Below are 17,995 nucleotides of genomic sequence, written 5' to 3'. Positions count from 1 at the left end.
ATTTTCTTATATCCAAATGCAATTTTGCACTTAATTTTGAGTATATTGATACAAGATTTTTGCAATAAATTTATATTCATTAGAAAGGTTTTTTCAACCAGTTCTAGTGGAGCAATTTCATTAGCGCTTAGATGCTAAACAAAAAATATAAGTTATGAAATCTTAAAATGCTAAAATGTGTCAAAATACGTCCAATCCACTTTTCAAAGTTTCTCAACTGTTACTGAAACAGCTTAATGGTTCATTGGTTGAAAAGTTGCTTTCCATCTGATTGAAGTTTTAACATTTTAACTTTTATTACGGTTTCTACACATCTATTTAACTTTTTTTTTTCAAAATGTTTTTTTTGTTCACATGACATAGTTTCTATCTTCAGCTTTCTTATGATTTGAGTAAATTTTTTTCTGAGCATTTGGTGGCAAATCTATATTGAAGCATGTTTGTTTTGGATTTATTTTTCTAAGATTTTGAATAACGTCAACCCTAAAGGTTAAATTTAACATTTGTATACCATGTTTATCATGGTTAATGTATAAACATGTTTAACAGACAATTTCCAATTTTTTTTAGGTAAATATTTACAACATTCATTCAGTTATCTGTTTGGGGACAATTGCAATAAAATGAAAGTCAATGAGACACCATGTAAATCTCGTTACCGTATGCTGTAATATTATTGTTTAGTTTCATCTATCCAAACATTTATTTTTATGATTGGAACTAGTAGAACATTTTGTAGAATTTTTATACCCCTAAGCAAGGTCGTATAAAGAGGGGAAGGGGAGGTGGGGGCAATTTCATCGGGCTCTCCAACCTAGTCCCCCCTAGTAAAAAGAATTAACATTACTTTAATTATACCAAGTACTAGGATAGAAAATAGAAATAAAAAAATCGGAACTAACACGAAAAATATAACAGCTAAAGGGTCCACTTGACATTATATCTCTAATAGTTTAATTTTTTTTTAACTTGGTAAAATATCTAAGAATTATATCTGATTTTTTTTCAAACATAATACGGAAAAATCTAGGCAGAATTCAGTGATTATTCGAAAAAAAAATCAAGAATGAAGAGAGGTATAATACTTTTTTATTTTAGGAGTTCCCAGTGAATGAAGTGCTCTATTTTGAATATGAAATTTATTCTCAATAGTAAAATAAAATTTTAAGCCTTTACGGCGACTGGAATTTTTTTTTTTAGCTTGGTTGAGATTTGAACTAATTACACTACCTACTTATTAGTTTTTGAATCAAGAATTGCAGAACAAAATAGCTATTACCAAGTAAAACACCTCCCATTTTTATTAAGTTTGAATGTCTTGCTAGTTATATAGCTTTTAATTTAAACTTTACCGTTATGTGTTAGGAATCTATAATAATTGTCTACTCAAATTGATTTAAAGAGTTCACAGAAAAATAATCCTGAATTTTAGCCGGACAATATCAGAGCAAATGCTGGGAATGATTCAAATTTTAAAAAAAAATATGAAGAAATTGAAGAAAAACATTGAAAATCAATGGCACATAAATCTAGAATGCTCAATTTATAAGCATAAGTATGATCAGGTCTTATGCAAAATTATTGTAAGCCTTTTAATATTTATTGAAATTTGCGAAAATTTATTTAAAAAAAAACTTTAGTTTGGTCCAATCATCCATTCTGAGATTCGTTTTTGAGTTATCGTATCAGTTTCTATCCTAGATTTCGAATTCAATTTAAAATTTTTACAACTGAAGTATTTTCTATTGATTCTGATGTGCTTTTATCTTGAAATTTTCACTTACTGAAGTAAATATCCTGAATTCAGCATTTAATTTTTCAATTGGTAATTCTCTAATTGTTTTCAATACAGATAGAAATTCAATTTATTTATATTTCAAGTCTGGTTTTGTTTTTTAAGTTTCATGCTTTTCTAAATTTTGGGAGCTCGAGGTTTTTGTCAAAACTCATCTGATTTTATTAAAAAATTCCTGGTTATTGGCCTTATTCTGCGCCGCACGTGAGGTTCCGATTGTCGAGTAACCTCGAAGTAGGTGAAGTGACACAGGTTCATTCCCAGCTGAGTAACAGAGTGAACCCATGTGTCAAAATGGCCCACTTTATTTTTATTATTTTGTTGGACCACACAGGTGATTACCGTCAACTGGGGGTTAATGCAACACTTTTCAACTTCAATGGCTTCTAAAAATTTTATGTTCACAGACGGCTTGTACATCAAAAATTTAAGGTTAATGGGACATCAAACTGACGTTGTCAGAAATATTGTTAGTTTCACCAGTTATTTTAAAATTTACAAAAACATGCGATTTTCACCTTACTAAGAAAATGGGGTAAGATAGAACAAACTTTGTTCTTAATGAAAAATTAAATGAAAAAGTTTGAAATTTTATAGTTTTTGATTATTTTGTGATGTCATGGCGCATAAAACACCAATTGCAGTAATTTTTGGTTTCGTTCGAATTAAATTTTTCATTTTTTCTGCCGAAAATGTTTTTAAAGAAAAAGCATAAAGATGTTGCATACATTTAGGGGTAAAATATACTGCTAGCTGAAATTATAAAAATTAATGTTTGGTTTGATGAAATTTTGAAATTAACAAACGCCTGATGCAAAACAATCATATTCCAGCATATGGAAACGAGATTTAAAAGGTGAATCTATGATTTGCATTTTTATGCATTTTTCCCAGAATGGTAACCGAATTATAAAAATATTTATTTTAAAAAATTGGTAATTATCTATCCGAAAACTATTTTTACACCATCAGTTTTGGAATAGGATAACTAAAGCAATATAAAGTTTGTAGGTGATATCATTTAGCCAATCCGTCATACTGGGTAGAATTTTTTACGGCATCGAAAAATGTAAAAATTTGTACATCTATTGTTCGATTTTTCTAATTTTCTATGAGAATCAAAAACCTATAAAAACTATTTCGCGATGTGAGAAACTAAGTCGTTATCATGCTGTTATCATTCATTCATAACTTTACTATACAGACCCCGTTCGTTTTTGGCAACATTCGATTTTGGCACATGTACCAATATCGAACGGTTTTTAGAAACAACATTACCTTTCAGTTTTCGTTATAACAGGACCAATTTAATTAAGACAAACACTATAAAAATGTTTTTTTTGTTCTGAAATGGTGATAAAATGCAGCAATAAAAACTAAAGATTTTTTTTAAATTTTATAAAAACGACAAAAAGATGAAAAATTCAAAAAGTTAAAATACAAATACAAGCTAAAGACTGAATATGAAAATACTAAACTAAAAAATTATGAAGAATAACAAAAAAGGCAAATATGACAAAAAAAACAAACATTATAAACAAAACAAGAAAGTTCAAAATGCATCAAAAACATGATGGAAGAAATCTTTAAAAAATAATACAAATGGTCGAAAATTGATTAAAAACAACGTTTTTGATAATATAAATTGTTATTTTGTAAAAATAAATGAAAAAAAAGATGAGAAGAAAAACCGTTCGTTTTTTAGCAACATTCGATTTTGTCTTCACTAAATGTACGGGCATGTTGCCAAAATCTAACGGGGTCTGTATTTTATTTAAATAAAAACTGTTGTGGTACACAAATGTTGCATGATGCCCCGTACTACTTATGATAGTCAACAAAATTAGCAAAAGAAAAATTTTGCACATATTTAATATCCATTGCTTTATAACTAATCACTTTTGTTATGAAGAAAGTCGTTTATGTCATTACAAAATTTTTGCTGAATTGAAACATTCTCCAAAAAACCACTTTCAACCTCAATTTTATTTTGTGATTCTTGTTCTTCTAAACGCTTAGCTTCACATTTAAAAGAGTTTTGATTAATTTCACAAGACAATAAACCCACATGTTTCCGAGGTGCAAAGCATTTATGATCTATTTTTGATTAATTTGTGTGCCCTGAAATAAAATATTCAATTTACTTTTTTTTCGATAATGTTTTTGAAGTAGCTTTTGGGAATAGGAAAAATCATTAACGAAATTTTGGCACTTTTTTATGACAAAACTGTGAAATATAAAAAAACTTTTACAAACTAAGGTTTTAAATAAATGATCTAATTTCCTGAAGAGCGCAAATAATGTTGCTCCTGATGATTTTTTTTTCCAAAAAATTTTAAACTTAATAACATAATATTTATGTCAATTTTTGAATAAAATAAAAATAAGCAGTCAAAAAACTCGTAGTGATATCTACTAAAATTTATAAAAATTGTAGAGTATCACTTTTTAAAATCATTGTACATATTATTAAGTACTAGGTAAGTTTTTTATTTCATCAGTTATCAATGGTTGATTTAACTGAAATTTGATTCATTTTACAACATATGAACGCATTATCAACAAAACTAGAGGCGATAGACCAAATCTGACAAAAGATTAGAGTGTGGGACTCTTAATTCTTAAAAACCAATCATTATAATGATCTTATCTTATTTTTATCCTCAAGTTTTGTATTAATGTTTAAATAAATTCACCATGTTTTACATGAAGTCTTTATTTAAGTTTTTGAATAATATTTAATAAGTTTAACTTTATTCTTCAATTTTAAATATTCGTTTTCAAAAAAAAAAATTAATCTTCTTGGAAACCTATAAATCTTAATACAAAAGATTGTATGTACTTTTATTCATATCACTTCTCCAGGACCCAATTTTTCAATTGATAGCGACCAAATATTTAGAGCTTGAAATTTAAAAATTTGAAATTTTCGCTAGAATATTTATAACGTTTATCTGATTTCTACATTTTTTTTAACCGATCATGATTTTTTTAGTTATTTTTTAAAAGTTCTAAAACTTTTTTAAAGTGGCGACTTTCAATGCGCAATTTTGAGTAAATTGGTATTTGCTTTGTGCTTTCAATATTTACAACCAAATTCACGATTCTTTATTTTCTTTTTTATTTAAATAACATATAAAAAGTTTCTATTGTTTACTTCAAAAATGAGCATTTTTTTGCCTTTGATTTATTATTTTGATAACTAGGAGAAAATGAAAAAATAGTATCTTTGATTTTGATCCCTTTGAATAAAATAAACCCTTGAACCCTTGAACTGAATTAACCCCTTAACCCATGACTTTTTTTTAAAAATGAGAATATCAATTACTGATTCAGTGAAATAAGAACATTTTAATTCGAATAACACAACTGAAGTCGTTATTTTGAATATTATAAATGTTATGGCCCATCAAAGTAGAAATAGAATTTTTAAAATTCCTAATTCATATCAATACGATTTTGAACATTTTTCCAAACCTTGTTGATTGGGTGCAAAAAAGTGTTTGTGATTGATTGAGATTTTAAAATTTGTTTGAATTTGAAAATATGAAGAAATAACATCGATTATCTAAAAACTTCTTTTTTTAATAAGTAAATTAGATTTTGGCAAATTTTCCGCATACTTATTCTGATATCTCACACATTCATTACAATGTCGTAATAAAAATTACATGACCTAAAATGCCCTGTTATGAGCCAAGCGATCTAAGCTTTTTTAATAAACTTTAAAAAGCTTATACTTAAGTTTTTTGCGCTAATTTATCTTAATTTATCTGGCAATATGCTCGACTTCCATACAAAGTTGCCGATTTTTTTTAGTAGGGGAGAGTGGGGTATCATGGGCCACTTTTTTCTTTGTTTCATAACTTATTTATTTTAAAAGATAAAAAAAAATGGAAAGGTTTTCTACATTTTTTTTGGTATTGTTGCGGCCTCAACCCACTGCCGGGGCACCATATCGTGCCGCACCAGCCTCTGAAAGCATACCTTGGGGAGGCTGCAAACCGTGATACCACCACACATCAAAATAGCACCAAAACCTACCTTTTTTTGCATTTTTTGCCTATTCCTTCTAGGTAGGCCCACCCTAGCATTAAGCATAGTCATGTAAGCTAAAATAAACAAAAAAAAAACATGTTAAACACAAGAATTTAGGAATGAAAAATTGTTAGACTTACCGGTGATTCCAAAACATTAAGCGATTTGTTTACATGTTGGGGCACGTTCATATTCATTCCAATCTGACAGCATTAGAAAGAACGTGCTCACAGTAGGGAAATCCGGGGTGCCAATAAAACGGGAAAGTGGGATCTCAGCTCCACTCACTTTTCACGCGGTGAAGTAAGCGTCGCGAAGCTTCGAGATTGAATAGGTAGAAAGGGGATCTCATCAGACCCTATAGTTTCAAAAGAAAGGAGACCCAGCACCTTTAGAGTCTGGACGACCGAACTGAGACCTAGAACGTAGAGTCTGGACGAAAATGAATATAAAAGGCCAGAAAATGAAATGTAATGCATCAGTTCAAAATAAATCAAGTTAGTGAAAACAGCAAAGGTAACCAGCTTATCTCAAAAACAATTCCGAAACCTCAGAAGTCCTAAATAAATCATCTCTTCAACCCCTGCGGTAACATTTGGCGCTGTAGACAGGATGAACAACATGGAATCACTTCTGAGGAAGCGGACAGCCATCGAAGGAAGGCTCAGGCGAGCAGAGCAGCGCATCGAGGCCCTCAATCCTGAGGGAACTGCCCTGGAGCACCTGAAAGCGGAGCTCGAATGCCTCCAAGACCTCTTGGTGGATTTTCGTGCAATTCAAAACCACATTCTCGACCAATGCATTGCCGTTGACGACATCGAGGAGCATTTGGATGAGGAGGAATCAATCATCAAGCGATTCAACGCGTCGAAAGCGAAGTTGAACGGCGGAATCTCCAAGCTTCTAGCACCAATGGAGCAACCGAAGGACACGAAGCAGGAAGACAGCGGAAGCAACGATGCCGAATCATTTGGAACCGAAGAGGAAGGCCGAGACTCATCGATACTAGCTCCGGAAGCACCAGCAGTCGGTGCGAATTTCATCCAGGAGAGCTCGGATGGTGGAGGCGCAACCCAAATCCGGTCCCATGTACGGCTCACTGCTCCGGAGCTTCACTTGCCGAAAGGGATACTACCAACTTTCACCGGCGAATACAGTGAATGGTCGTCGTTTTTCGATTTGTTTCTCAGCGCAGTCGACAAAAACGAGAATTTGTCGAAGGCACAGAAGCTGTTCTACCTCAAGACGTATACATCGGGTAAGGCAGCAGCAGTTATTAAGCATGTCAGGGTGGAAGATAGCGCTTATGATGGCGCTCTCGAAGCTCTAAAAAGACGGTTCGATCGAAAGGATCTTATCGTCGCTCACCACGTTCAGCGATTCATTGAAATTCCGTCGTTTACAGTAGCAACCGGCCTCTTGCTCCGGAGACTGCACGACACAGCGGATGATGTAACTCGAGCCTTAGCAGCCCTTCGACGGGAGGAACGGGATTGTTGGTTGATCCACCTCTTACTAATGAAGGTGGATGTCGAAACGCGCCAACATTGGATCGACCGGACAGCCATCTTTGAATTCCCAGCCAGTGTGGAAGAATTTCTTGGATTCATCGACCAGCGTGCCTACGCGCTCGAGACTGCGCATAACTCTTCGTTTCGATCGGGAGGTGCTCCGCATCGTCCATCGGGAAATCCTCCGCATCGTCCATCGTCCGGAAGATTTGATCGCAGTCAGCAGCGAAGCCAAAGCTTCATCAGCACGGGCATATTTAGGCGCCAGTGCGAAGTGCAACGTATGTCAACAAAAACCCCACTATCTACTGTTTTGTCAGAAGTTCAGATCGATGTCGTCTGCTGAACGCTTACAAACAGTACATCGTATGGATCTCTGCACCAACTGTCTGCGCGTTAAGCATGGTGTAGCAACTTGCGATGCCGGAAGGTGCAGGAAGTGCAACGAAGCTCATCACACATTGCTCCATGATAGCCTAGTTCCAGCGCAGGTACATCTGTCATTTGGAACGGTGAACCATGTAGCTTCGGATTCGTTTTCGTCTGTTTTTCTGGCCACGGCTATCATCTGGGTGACTAGTGCATCAGGTGAACGTATTTCGGCACGAGCTCTTCTTGATTCGGGATCTCAAGCATCCTTTGTCACCACCAAGCTTGTTGAGCAACTACAGCCCGAGACACACCGTATCGACATACCGTTGAAGGGAATATCGGGAATGTCAACCAAATTGAGGAAAGCAGCGTTCGTAAACATCGGATCTAGGCATTCCAACCTGCAGATGACTCTGGAGTGTGCCATTCTGGACAAGATCTCCGATCAGTTACCCCATCGTCAGTTCGACATCGACAGTTGGAAGTTGAATACCAGCATACCATTGGCAGACGAGCATTTCAACAAACCAGCCTCTATTGACCTGCTCATCGGTGCCGGGGTGTTTTATCAGCTTTTGGAAGGCGGGCGCATTTCGTTGGGTCCAAGCAAGCCAGTGTTGCAGCAGACAGTTCTAGGTTGGGTCGTCGCAGGAGAATGCCGCACCGAAGCTGCCAGCAACAAGCCCTCGTTGTGTCTCATGACTTCTCTGTCTGATGACGAAGCAGAACCTGAACCAACAGTGAACCAACTTGTCTCTCGATTCTGGGAACTGGAAACCCTCGTGCCGCAGCGCCACCTCTCAGTGGAAGAGCGGTTGTGTGAGGACCACTACAGACAGCACACCACCAGGGACCATACTGGGCGGTACGTCGTAAAACTCCCGTTCAAGCGAGATCCAGTCGAGATTGCGGAGACCGGGTACCAGGCATTAAAGCAGTTTGATCTTCTGAAAAAACGGCTGAACAAGGATCCAGAACGTCAGAAGATGTACGAAGAATACATCAACAATTTTATCATAGCGGGTCACATAAGCAGAGCAGAGCCATCTACGAAACAGCAACGCACGATATTCCTGCCTCACCATTGCGTGCTGAAGGAGGACAGCACTACGACGAAACTTCGAGTGGTTTTCAACGGGTCGATGAAATCCAGCAACGGAGTGACGCTCAACGACTTGCTGATGACAGGGCCGGTCGTGCAGAAGTCTCTTTACTGCATTCTTCTCAATTTCCGAACCCATCGAGTTGCATTAACCGGAGATATCGAGAAAATGTATCTGCAGGTTAGAGTGTCACCAGAGGATAGCGATCGGATTCGTATGATCTGGCAAGAGCCGGGTCGAAAGGTGGCTGAGTACCGGATGAACACAGTCACGTTTGGTTTAGCATGCGCACCTTTTCTGGCAACACGCACCCTTAAACAACTTTTCATCGATGAGGGCAACGAGTTTCCGATAGCGAAGGAATCGGAAAATGACATCTACGTCGACGACTGCTTGACCGGTGCTGACACCGTCGAGGAAGCCATCGAGAAACGGATGCAACTGACTAGACTCCTACAGAAAGGCGGATTTCCCATTCGCAAGTGGGCCTCAAATGAATCTTCAGTGCTGCGAGCTGTTCCACCCAACGACCGAGCAAGTGAGTTGGCCTTAGACCTCGAACCCGACCCAACAATCAAGACGCTTGGGCTAAAATGGCAGTGCCGCAGTGATTTGTTCGTGTTTGTGGCGAATTGTGATCCCTTCCAAGCCGTATTCACCAAACGACAAGTGCTCTCAACGATAGCGAAGATATTTGATCCTCTAGGATTGATCGGACCCGTCGTAACTATTGCAAAGGTCTTCATGCAGGAGATATGGAAGATTGCCAGTGACTGGTCAGACCCGCTACCGGCCTCTTTCAACCAACGATGGAGGACGTACCTGACCCATCTACGAGAAGTCTGGAGAATTAAGGTGCCTAGGAGAAGCATCTCGATCGACAAACCCACACGCATCTATCTACACGGTTTCTGTGACGCGTCGGAGCTCGCATATGGGGCGGTAATCTACTTACGCGCCATTGACAAGTATGGTAACACCAGTTCGCGCCTTCTGTGCTCGAAGTCAAAGGTTTGTCCGATCAATCGCCCAACGATTCCTCGCAGCGAATTGTGCGCTGCCGCACTATTAGCAGAATTGATAAAGACGGTCAAGCAGAATCTTCGCCTAGAGATCAACCAAACCTTAGCCTTCAGTGATTCGATGACGACTTTAGCGTGGATAGCGGGTGACCCATCAAGATGGAAGACGTTCGTAGCAAATCGCGTGGTGCAGATCAACGAGATTCTTCCTGCAATCAACTGGAGGCACGTACGCACCCATCAGAATCCAGCCGATCTCTTAAGTCGAGGTGCAGCTCCCGTGTCACTTGCTGAAAATCATCTGTGGTGGTCGGGTCCGGACTGGGAACCTGAAAGTTTACGAGAGCCGCAAGAAGTTCATCTTGCGCCAAAGGAGAAGGAGGCGATGGACAACGAGAAGCGCAGGTCAGCAGAGGTGGCTTCTTACTACATGGTAGCTAGCGATCTTCTAGATGACATCATAGCGAGGTATTCATCTTATCGAACTATGGTCAGAGTTACATCCTGGATGATCCGTTTCGTCGTCAACATTCAACTCCCCCGAGAACACCGAAACACAGGTCCTTTATCAGTGGGTGACTATGAGGCAGGTGAAAGAATGCTCGTCCGATATTCACAACATCAGGCGTTCGACGCTGAAATCACGGCACTTCAACAAGGCGAACCCTTGCCGCATAAGAGTAAACTGTGGCCATTAACACCATTTCTGGATGGCGGACTCCTCAGGGTGGGCGGCAGGTTGGCGAGGGCGGATATGATCTACGAGTCGAAACACCCTTGGATCCTACCCGCAGGTTGTCGTTTAGCGAAGGTTTTGTTTCATCAAGAACACGTGAAGAATCATCACATCGGAGCACAAGCACTACTGGCGTTCACTCGGCGACGATTTTGGGTTCCAAACGGAAGGAATTTGGCACGCAATACTGTTTGGAGCTGCATTCCGTGCTATCGAAAGAGCCCAGAGCGTGGTTTGACTCAGCCAATCATGGGACAGCTTCCACCAGAACGAGTGAATCAGGCCCCCCCATTTTTCATCAGCGGAGTCGATTACGGTGGCCCCATCACATTGGTCGATCGTCGCGGCAGAGGCGCAACATCAACGAAAGGGTACATCGCTATATTTGTATGCTACGCAACAAGAGCCGTTCACATCGAAGCGGTTACGAAACTCACAACTACCGCGTGTCTCGCAGCGTTGAGGCGTTTCATCGGGCGTAGAGGAGCAGTTGGACATCTCTATAGCGACAATGGTACAAATTTCCAAGGAGCATCGCGAGAAATGCGGGCATGGTACAAAAAAATCCAATCGGATGATCACAATCAGCGAGTCGCTAATTTCCTGTCGGCTGGAGGCACACAGTGGCATTTCAACGTTCCCGGAGTCCCTCATCTAGGCGGCCTGTGGGAAGCGGCGATAAAAACCGCAAAACACCACCTCAACATCGTGACCGGAAACGCGCGCTTAACCTTCGAAGAATTTACCACTTTGTTGATCGAAATTGAGGCAATCATGAACTCAAGACCAATTTCTCCATGCTCAAATGATCCAAACGATCTTCAAGCCTTGACACCGGGTCATTTGCTGATTGGACGACCCATCAAGGAGCAGAATGAAAACGGAAATTATCTTCCCAATCCAGATGTCCCCTACGACTTAAGATTCCGGTACATAATGGAGCTGAAGAACCATTTCTGGGAACGTTGGCACAGGGAATATATTCCCGAACTCCAAATCAAAGGAAAATGGCAAAAACCTTCGAACGAGATTATTCCCGGGGATCTAGTTCTCATCAGATCCAAAAATTTACTTTCAACCCAGTGGAGATTAGGTCGGGTGCTGAAGTTGCACGATAGTCCGGATGGTCATCCCAGGTTAGCAACAGTAAGGGTCCAGTCCGGAGAAATAACTCAAACCATACACAACATAAGTAAGCTTCCAACAACCGAACGGGAAAATTCATGAAGAATTTTGGTGGGCGGAATGTTGCGGCCTCAACCCACTGCCGGGGCACCATATCGTGCCGCACCAGCCTCTGAAAGCATACCTTGGGGAGGCTGCAAACCGTGATACCACCACACATCAAAATAGCACCAAAACCTACCTTTTTTTGCATTTTTTGCCTATTCCTTCTAGGTAGGCCCACCCTAGCATTAAGCATAGTCATGTAAGCTAAAATAAACAAAAAAAAAAACATGTTAAACACAAGAATTTAGGAATGAAAAATTGTTAGACTTACCGGTGATTCCAAAACATTAAGCGATTTGTTTACATGTTGGGGCACGTTCATATTCATTCCAATCTGACAGCATTAGAAAGAACGTGCTCACAGTAGGGAAATCCGGGGTGCCAATAAAACGGGAAAGTGGGATCTCAGCTCCACTCACTTTTCACGCGGTGAAGTAAGCGTCGCGAAGCTTCGAGATTGAATAGGTAGAAAGGGGATCTCATCAGACCCTATAGTTTCAAAAGAAAGGAGACCCAGCACCTTTAGAGTCTGGACGACCGAACTGAGACCTAGAACGTAGAGTCTGGACGAAAATGAATATAAAAGGCCAGAAAATGAAATGTAATGCATCAGTTCAAAATAAATCAAGTTAGTGAAAACAGCAAAGGTAACCAGCTTATCTCAAAAACAATTCCGAAACCTCAGAAGTCCTAAATAAATCATCTCTTCAACCCCTGCGGTAACAGGTATCATGAGGCCTTTTTTCATTATTTTGAAATACACTAATTTCCCAAGTTCTGAATGTTTTAATAAAGTTTTTTTTTTGGATTTTTAAAAACTGTGGGGAAACGTGGGCCACCCAAATCCAAATGGACTAGATAACATGCAAAGTTTATGAGTTTCCCCTTAACTGAAATTTCACAATTCATTTAGTTATTTTAAAGCAATTTCAGATGAGGAAATGAAAAAGAGAGTTGTGTATGATCGAATAGCTCCTAAAATCTGGCTTGCGAACATTTCGGCAAAATTCCTTATATAGGATTTATGTACATCTCTATCGCATTTGAAAAGATAGACCAAACATTTTCATAACTCTTAATTTGGCACTTTACTGATAGTATTAACGTATTTTAAGTTCCGAATGTGTATAAAAACACAAAAATATAGGTGGCTCAAGATACCCCACAAAAGTGGCCCACGATTCCCCACAAGCTATGATTTGCAAATTGGTTGCGTTTGTACGACTGATTGATGTTTCATAAAAAAATCTTTTTCAACGTGAAAGGACATGACAAAACTAAGATCATAAGCGTATGAGTATATTTTTGTTATGTACTTTAGGCACAGAGAACAGACGTACAAGCTTGAACAAAAAAATTTAAAAAAAGTGTGCAAAATTTCAAATGCTGACATTAAAAAAATACGTTAAAAATTGACTTGAAACAGTGCCATCTATTGCGCGTTCAAAAGTACCAGATCAAATTTTCAAGTGCCAGTTTTCGAAAAGGCTTATCGTATATGAACACATTAATAATTAAACTAATGCAGCTCTTAAAGGGGTTCAATTTTTTGTTAGATAAATGCAATAAGAGTTACTTTAGAATCTCACTCCTTTAATTTTGCACTACTGAGACAGTCAAAATAACTAACAGTTTTGGAATAATTTGGACGTTTATCGTCATCGTTAAACGTCCATTTTAATAAAGGAGAGGACGAATCGGCAATATCCAGTCAATAAGGTATATTCTTTACGATATGTCTTATCCATTAGAGTAAAGTGGGGCAAGAGTACGCAGGCGGAAAGAGTACGCACTAGGCTTTTACAGTAAACAACAACACTGAAATTAGCAACACTGTACCGGTTTGACAGGTCATCGAGTCAGCAGATCATATGTGTTTTTGTTTGTGGTTTGGTTCGCGCACGTCGGAGAAATGAGATAAGTTTTAGTTTTTTCAATTTTTATGTAATTTTATGCGTATTTGGAACCATTATTACGCTTCGTGGAAATTCGCTTATCAAATCTGCATACGTGACAAAGGACACATAATTAATATAGATTTAATCTGTGGAACACTCATGCCAGGATATGATCGGAATATTTAGCACTTTTAGCTTTTTTCACAAATGGTCGTAGGGGGCAAGAGTACGCAGGTTTGGTGGGGCAAGAGTACGCGTTGGTTTCCTTGGTCTTTTTGATAGCATTTGGATAGCTAACCCAACGAATAATCAAGTTTTCAATAATCAGGACGTACAAAAGGAAAACTAGCCGGAAGATTTGCTCTCCGGAGATGCTGGAAAGCGCCAGGCAGTGGTTGAAGGACGGAGAATCGAAGCGCCGGATTGCTGAAAGCCTCGGGACTTCGGAATCAACCTTGCGTAAACGCCTTAAGAAGGTAATCAACAGAAGGTATTTTTGTATTGAATTGTGAATAACAATCATTTTTCTCGACCAGGGATTCGGTGCTGAATACCATGGACAATTCACTTCAGTTTTTACTCCTCAGCAGTCAGAGGATATCGTAAATCACTGCAGAGCGCTGCCCAGTGCTTTTTACGGTCTGACTTTCAGTGATTTGCGTCGTTTCGCCTTTGCTGAAGCGAACAGCGTTATCCATAAAATCACTGTTTTATTTTAACTATTGTTTATGAAATAAAGGTTTTGTTTTGTTTAATAAACGATTATAATGATTCAAGACCTCACTTACACCGGACTAGAATGGAATACAATGAGCTTATTATATGCGTACTCTTGCCCCACCTCATGCGTACTCTTGCCCCACTGGTAGGGTAAGAGTACGCTTTGGTAATTTTTGAAAAATGTGATTTTTTATCAAAGTTTACAAACATAATCAAAACTTTTTGCGTCATACAATAAAGGTAAAGAGCCTTACTTTAATACAATACGTACACAACTAAGTGCGTACACTTGCCCCAGTTTACTCTAGAACCAATTCTAGACATCTCGAAGCGGGTTTTTTTTCGAGTATCTCTTTTGCATCCCGTTGTTCAAAATTGAGTAATTTCTAGTTTGAATTAAAATGGGATTAAATTGCACGATATTTTTCAAGTATGAAACGTGATGAAAATTTTACGAAACTTCAAAAACGATGCCAAACAGTTCATACGACCAGCTCAAAACTGACCAAAAGTTTGTTTTTTCTCAGTTTGTTTCAACAGTTCCCTTTGATGTGCTTGGAGACATCTGGTGGCCCAGCCAAAAAACAAAAATTGAGTCAAAACGATTGTTGGATATTTTACACAAGTTTTGTGGGCACTTAAGAAAAATCAATTAGCATTAGGTGCATCTTAGCATAGTTTTCCAAAAAAAGAAGGATAGAAATCGATCCATTGTCAACGAACATAAAATATATAAATTTGAAAAATTAAAAAAAAAAACCTGTAAAACCTGTGAATATTTCCAAAATTCTGTGTTCTGTGACACAGATTCTGCGATGAAAATTTGCTTAAAATTCAGTGAAATTTTAGATTTATCTGTGATTTTGGCAACCTTGCTTCCAAAAGTTACAAAACAACTCTTTTTCTAAATGCAACGAAAGACCCTTCGATAACTAACTAATTTTATCTTCTCCTTTCTATTTCGATTCCAGGTATGTAGCCGTTTTGGACCGGATGTGATGGACAAAACTTTTCCCCAACATTCATTCGCTGCCACTGTCACCATCTTTATTGAGCTCATCAAATTTTCCAAACAACCCCCTGGCCGAGGAACAAAGGGCTGTAAAATCTAATGTTTTTATTTTATTTTTCGAACTGGTGGTAATGGTTCGAAATTCTGATATCGACTAATAGCAAAGGGGGGGATGCTGTTTCGCCTCCGCTATAAAACTCGGAAAATCCCGCTGGTACTCGTTATGTAATCTCGATATCTCCGTGCCAAATTGGCTCCGTTTATAGCTAGTATATTGTGTACCATGATGCAGGGCTTATGACGCCGTTTGTAGCAAGTTCGTGTGTGTGTGAGTTTTTGTATGGAGCAGCACTTTCGGACTAGACCCTCGATTAGAGATAGACAAATATTTTGATCCGAACCAGTGTAGTGGGGGAGTCAAGTTTGGGAAGCGAGAAAATCAACCGGATCGGAAGGGACTTTCTCCATGCATTGTTATCCGTCCGGCCTCAAGCCACTTCAAGCATCAAGCACAGACAACACACGGCGCTTCTCTCGCCGGAAGTGTCAAGTGTCATTGTCGCCTGAACGGGAAATGGATTTTTACTCGCTGGGCACTTGTCTTTTGTTTGGAAAATGTTGAACCACTTAACGGGCACGTAGGTACATCAATTTGAAAAATAAAAAAAAAAAACATCATAACATAGGTAAGGAACACCTATAATAGTACTAGCTGAAAAAGAGTACTGGTAAGGGGGGATGATCCGTCAAGTGGGAAGTTAAAAAAGCTTACCGGCTTGTGTGCAAACCATTATAAAACACCGATGTTTGCCGTTGTTTGCTGAGCTCCATCGGTGTCTGCTGAATTGCTCTTCCGGTGTGCAGGAGGAAATTCATCAGGCTCCCGCTTTATAACCCGACCCAACTTCATTCTGGAAAAAGATACCTCTACACAGTGAAGGTGCATCTCCGTTTTCATCAATAAACGGTGCTTTGGTCTCTATCGCTTTTTCCTCTGTCGAGCCAACACTGCCGGTATGCATGCAAATAGCCTGGAATACCGCATGCAAAATGCATAAATGCTATACTAGTCCTATGCCGCCGCTCGAAGACGACGAAGGAACATGTCTTCGATATTTGCTTGTATGCCTATACAGACTAAGAATTTCCTTCAGTCGTCGGTGGCTGAAACGAAACGAGAGAACCATAGAGATAACAGTTTAGTCAGCGCAAATGCTGCTCAAACTGAACTGAATAAATGATTTTTCGGCAAACGGCAAATAGTTTGGTAGGCCCACATTAGGTGGAAGCATTGAACCAGAAAATGAATTCCGAAACGCATACATTACGTTTGACAATGCAGCGTTAGAGCCGTCATCAATGAATAGTGTTTATCATCAGTGCGTTTGGTGACTTCATAATGGTTGACCGAAAATGTCTAACATTGTATACGCGCTCGAGAATGTTGGATTATTATTAAAACCGAATAAAACGGTTGTATGATTTAAAGGCACTGCGGTTGTTTACTGGAACGTAGGCGAACGAAACTGCATTAAGGCCTCAAATCATGTCTTAAATTCTGGTTATTTTATCAGTAAATTTCCAAAAAAACTAAATTTAAACATTGTTATCAAAAAATTTTAACAAAATTTCCTAATATAGATACAAAGATGGAAAAACAATTCAGGTCGTGGGCAAGGTAGCTGAAAAAAAAGTGTTTTGACGAAAGCTAGTTTGACATTTTGAGATTTTACCAAAAAATTCTGTGAAGGATTTCTTTGATGCTTTTTCTATTAATTTCATGTCATAGTCATTTCAAATTGCATCTTTTTACATTTAACTTAAGTAAAAATTATTAAGATTACCAATTTTATCAGAGGCACAAAATCAATATTTACATAAAAAATTAATTTTAGAGAAAAAACGCCCAAAATTTTTAAAACTTTGTGAGATTTGTGGATATTTCTAAAATTCTGTTTTCTGTGACACAGATTTTGTGATGTAAACTTGCACAATATTCTGTGAAATTATGGCTGTTCTCAATATGCTCAGCAGCAGGCTTGAGAAAAATTATCGTTATGAGGCTTGAAGCTGTGACTTTGAAGCCTCACGGTCCGTCAAACTCAATTGACTGCCAGTCACTCATCCCCCATCATGGGAATCTAAAAAAATTTCATAATCAAACATTCACCAATCGCATTCAAACGACCGAAGACGAATAAGAAACATATTTATTATTATTATTATTAGCTTCGTTCAATCGTTGTTGGTAAAAATCGGTTTCAACTGGTTTCTATAAACTGGTAGTTGTTCAACGAGCCAATGTTTTGGTCGAAACTACTCAGGTCGCTGTTCAATGGAGCAAGTTGAAACTAGTCGAAACCGATCCAGCTCGTCAGCAGGATTCGTTTTGACCTGGTAGAAATCGTTCGAAGTAAATTGGAAAGAGACAGGTGATCAACTGTCAACCCATTTCTACTTGTTTCAACTCGTTTCGACTAGACTTCATTGAACAGACTTTTTATAGCGCTATAGTCGTGCTTTTTCCGTCGAGTGAGTAGTGAGGATCCGTCAATTCT

General features: G+C 38.5%; 2 protein-coding genes across 26 annotated transcripts in view; both read left to right on the top strand.

The window, feature by feature from the left end:
• Window positions 1-17,995, top strand: part of LOC129755407 (gamma-aminobutyric acid receptor subunit alpha-4) — a 706,839-nt gene that overhangs the window by 42,067 nt on the left and 646,777 nt on the right. The window lies entirely within an intron of this gene.
• On the top strand, window positions 6,446-14,311 carry LOC129752550 (uncharacterized). The gene is made up of 4 exons (XM_055748324.1): window positions 6,446-7,625; window positions 7,705-11,713; window positions 14,034-14,195; window positions 14,242-14,311. Exons 1-4 carry the CDS (start codon window positions 6,446-6,448, stop codon window positions 14,309-14,311), a joined length of 5,421 nt encoding a protein of 1,806 aa, XP_055604299.1.

The sequence above is a fragment of the Uranotaenia lowii genome, chromosome 3 (assembly GCF_029784155.1).
Source record: "Uranotaenia lowii strain MFRU-FL chromosome 3, ASM2978415v1, whole genome shotgun sequence".
Classification (NCBI taxonomy): domain Eukaryota; kingdom Metazoa; phylum Arthropoda; class Insecta; order Diptera; family Culicidae; genus Uranotaenia; species Uranotaenia lowii.
The sequence above is the reverse complement of the archived record's forward strand: the minus strand, read 5'-3'. Positions and strand labels throughout refer to the sequence as shown.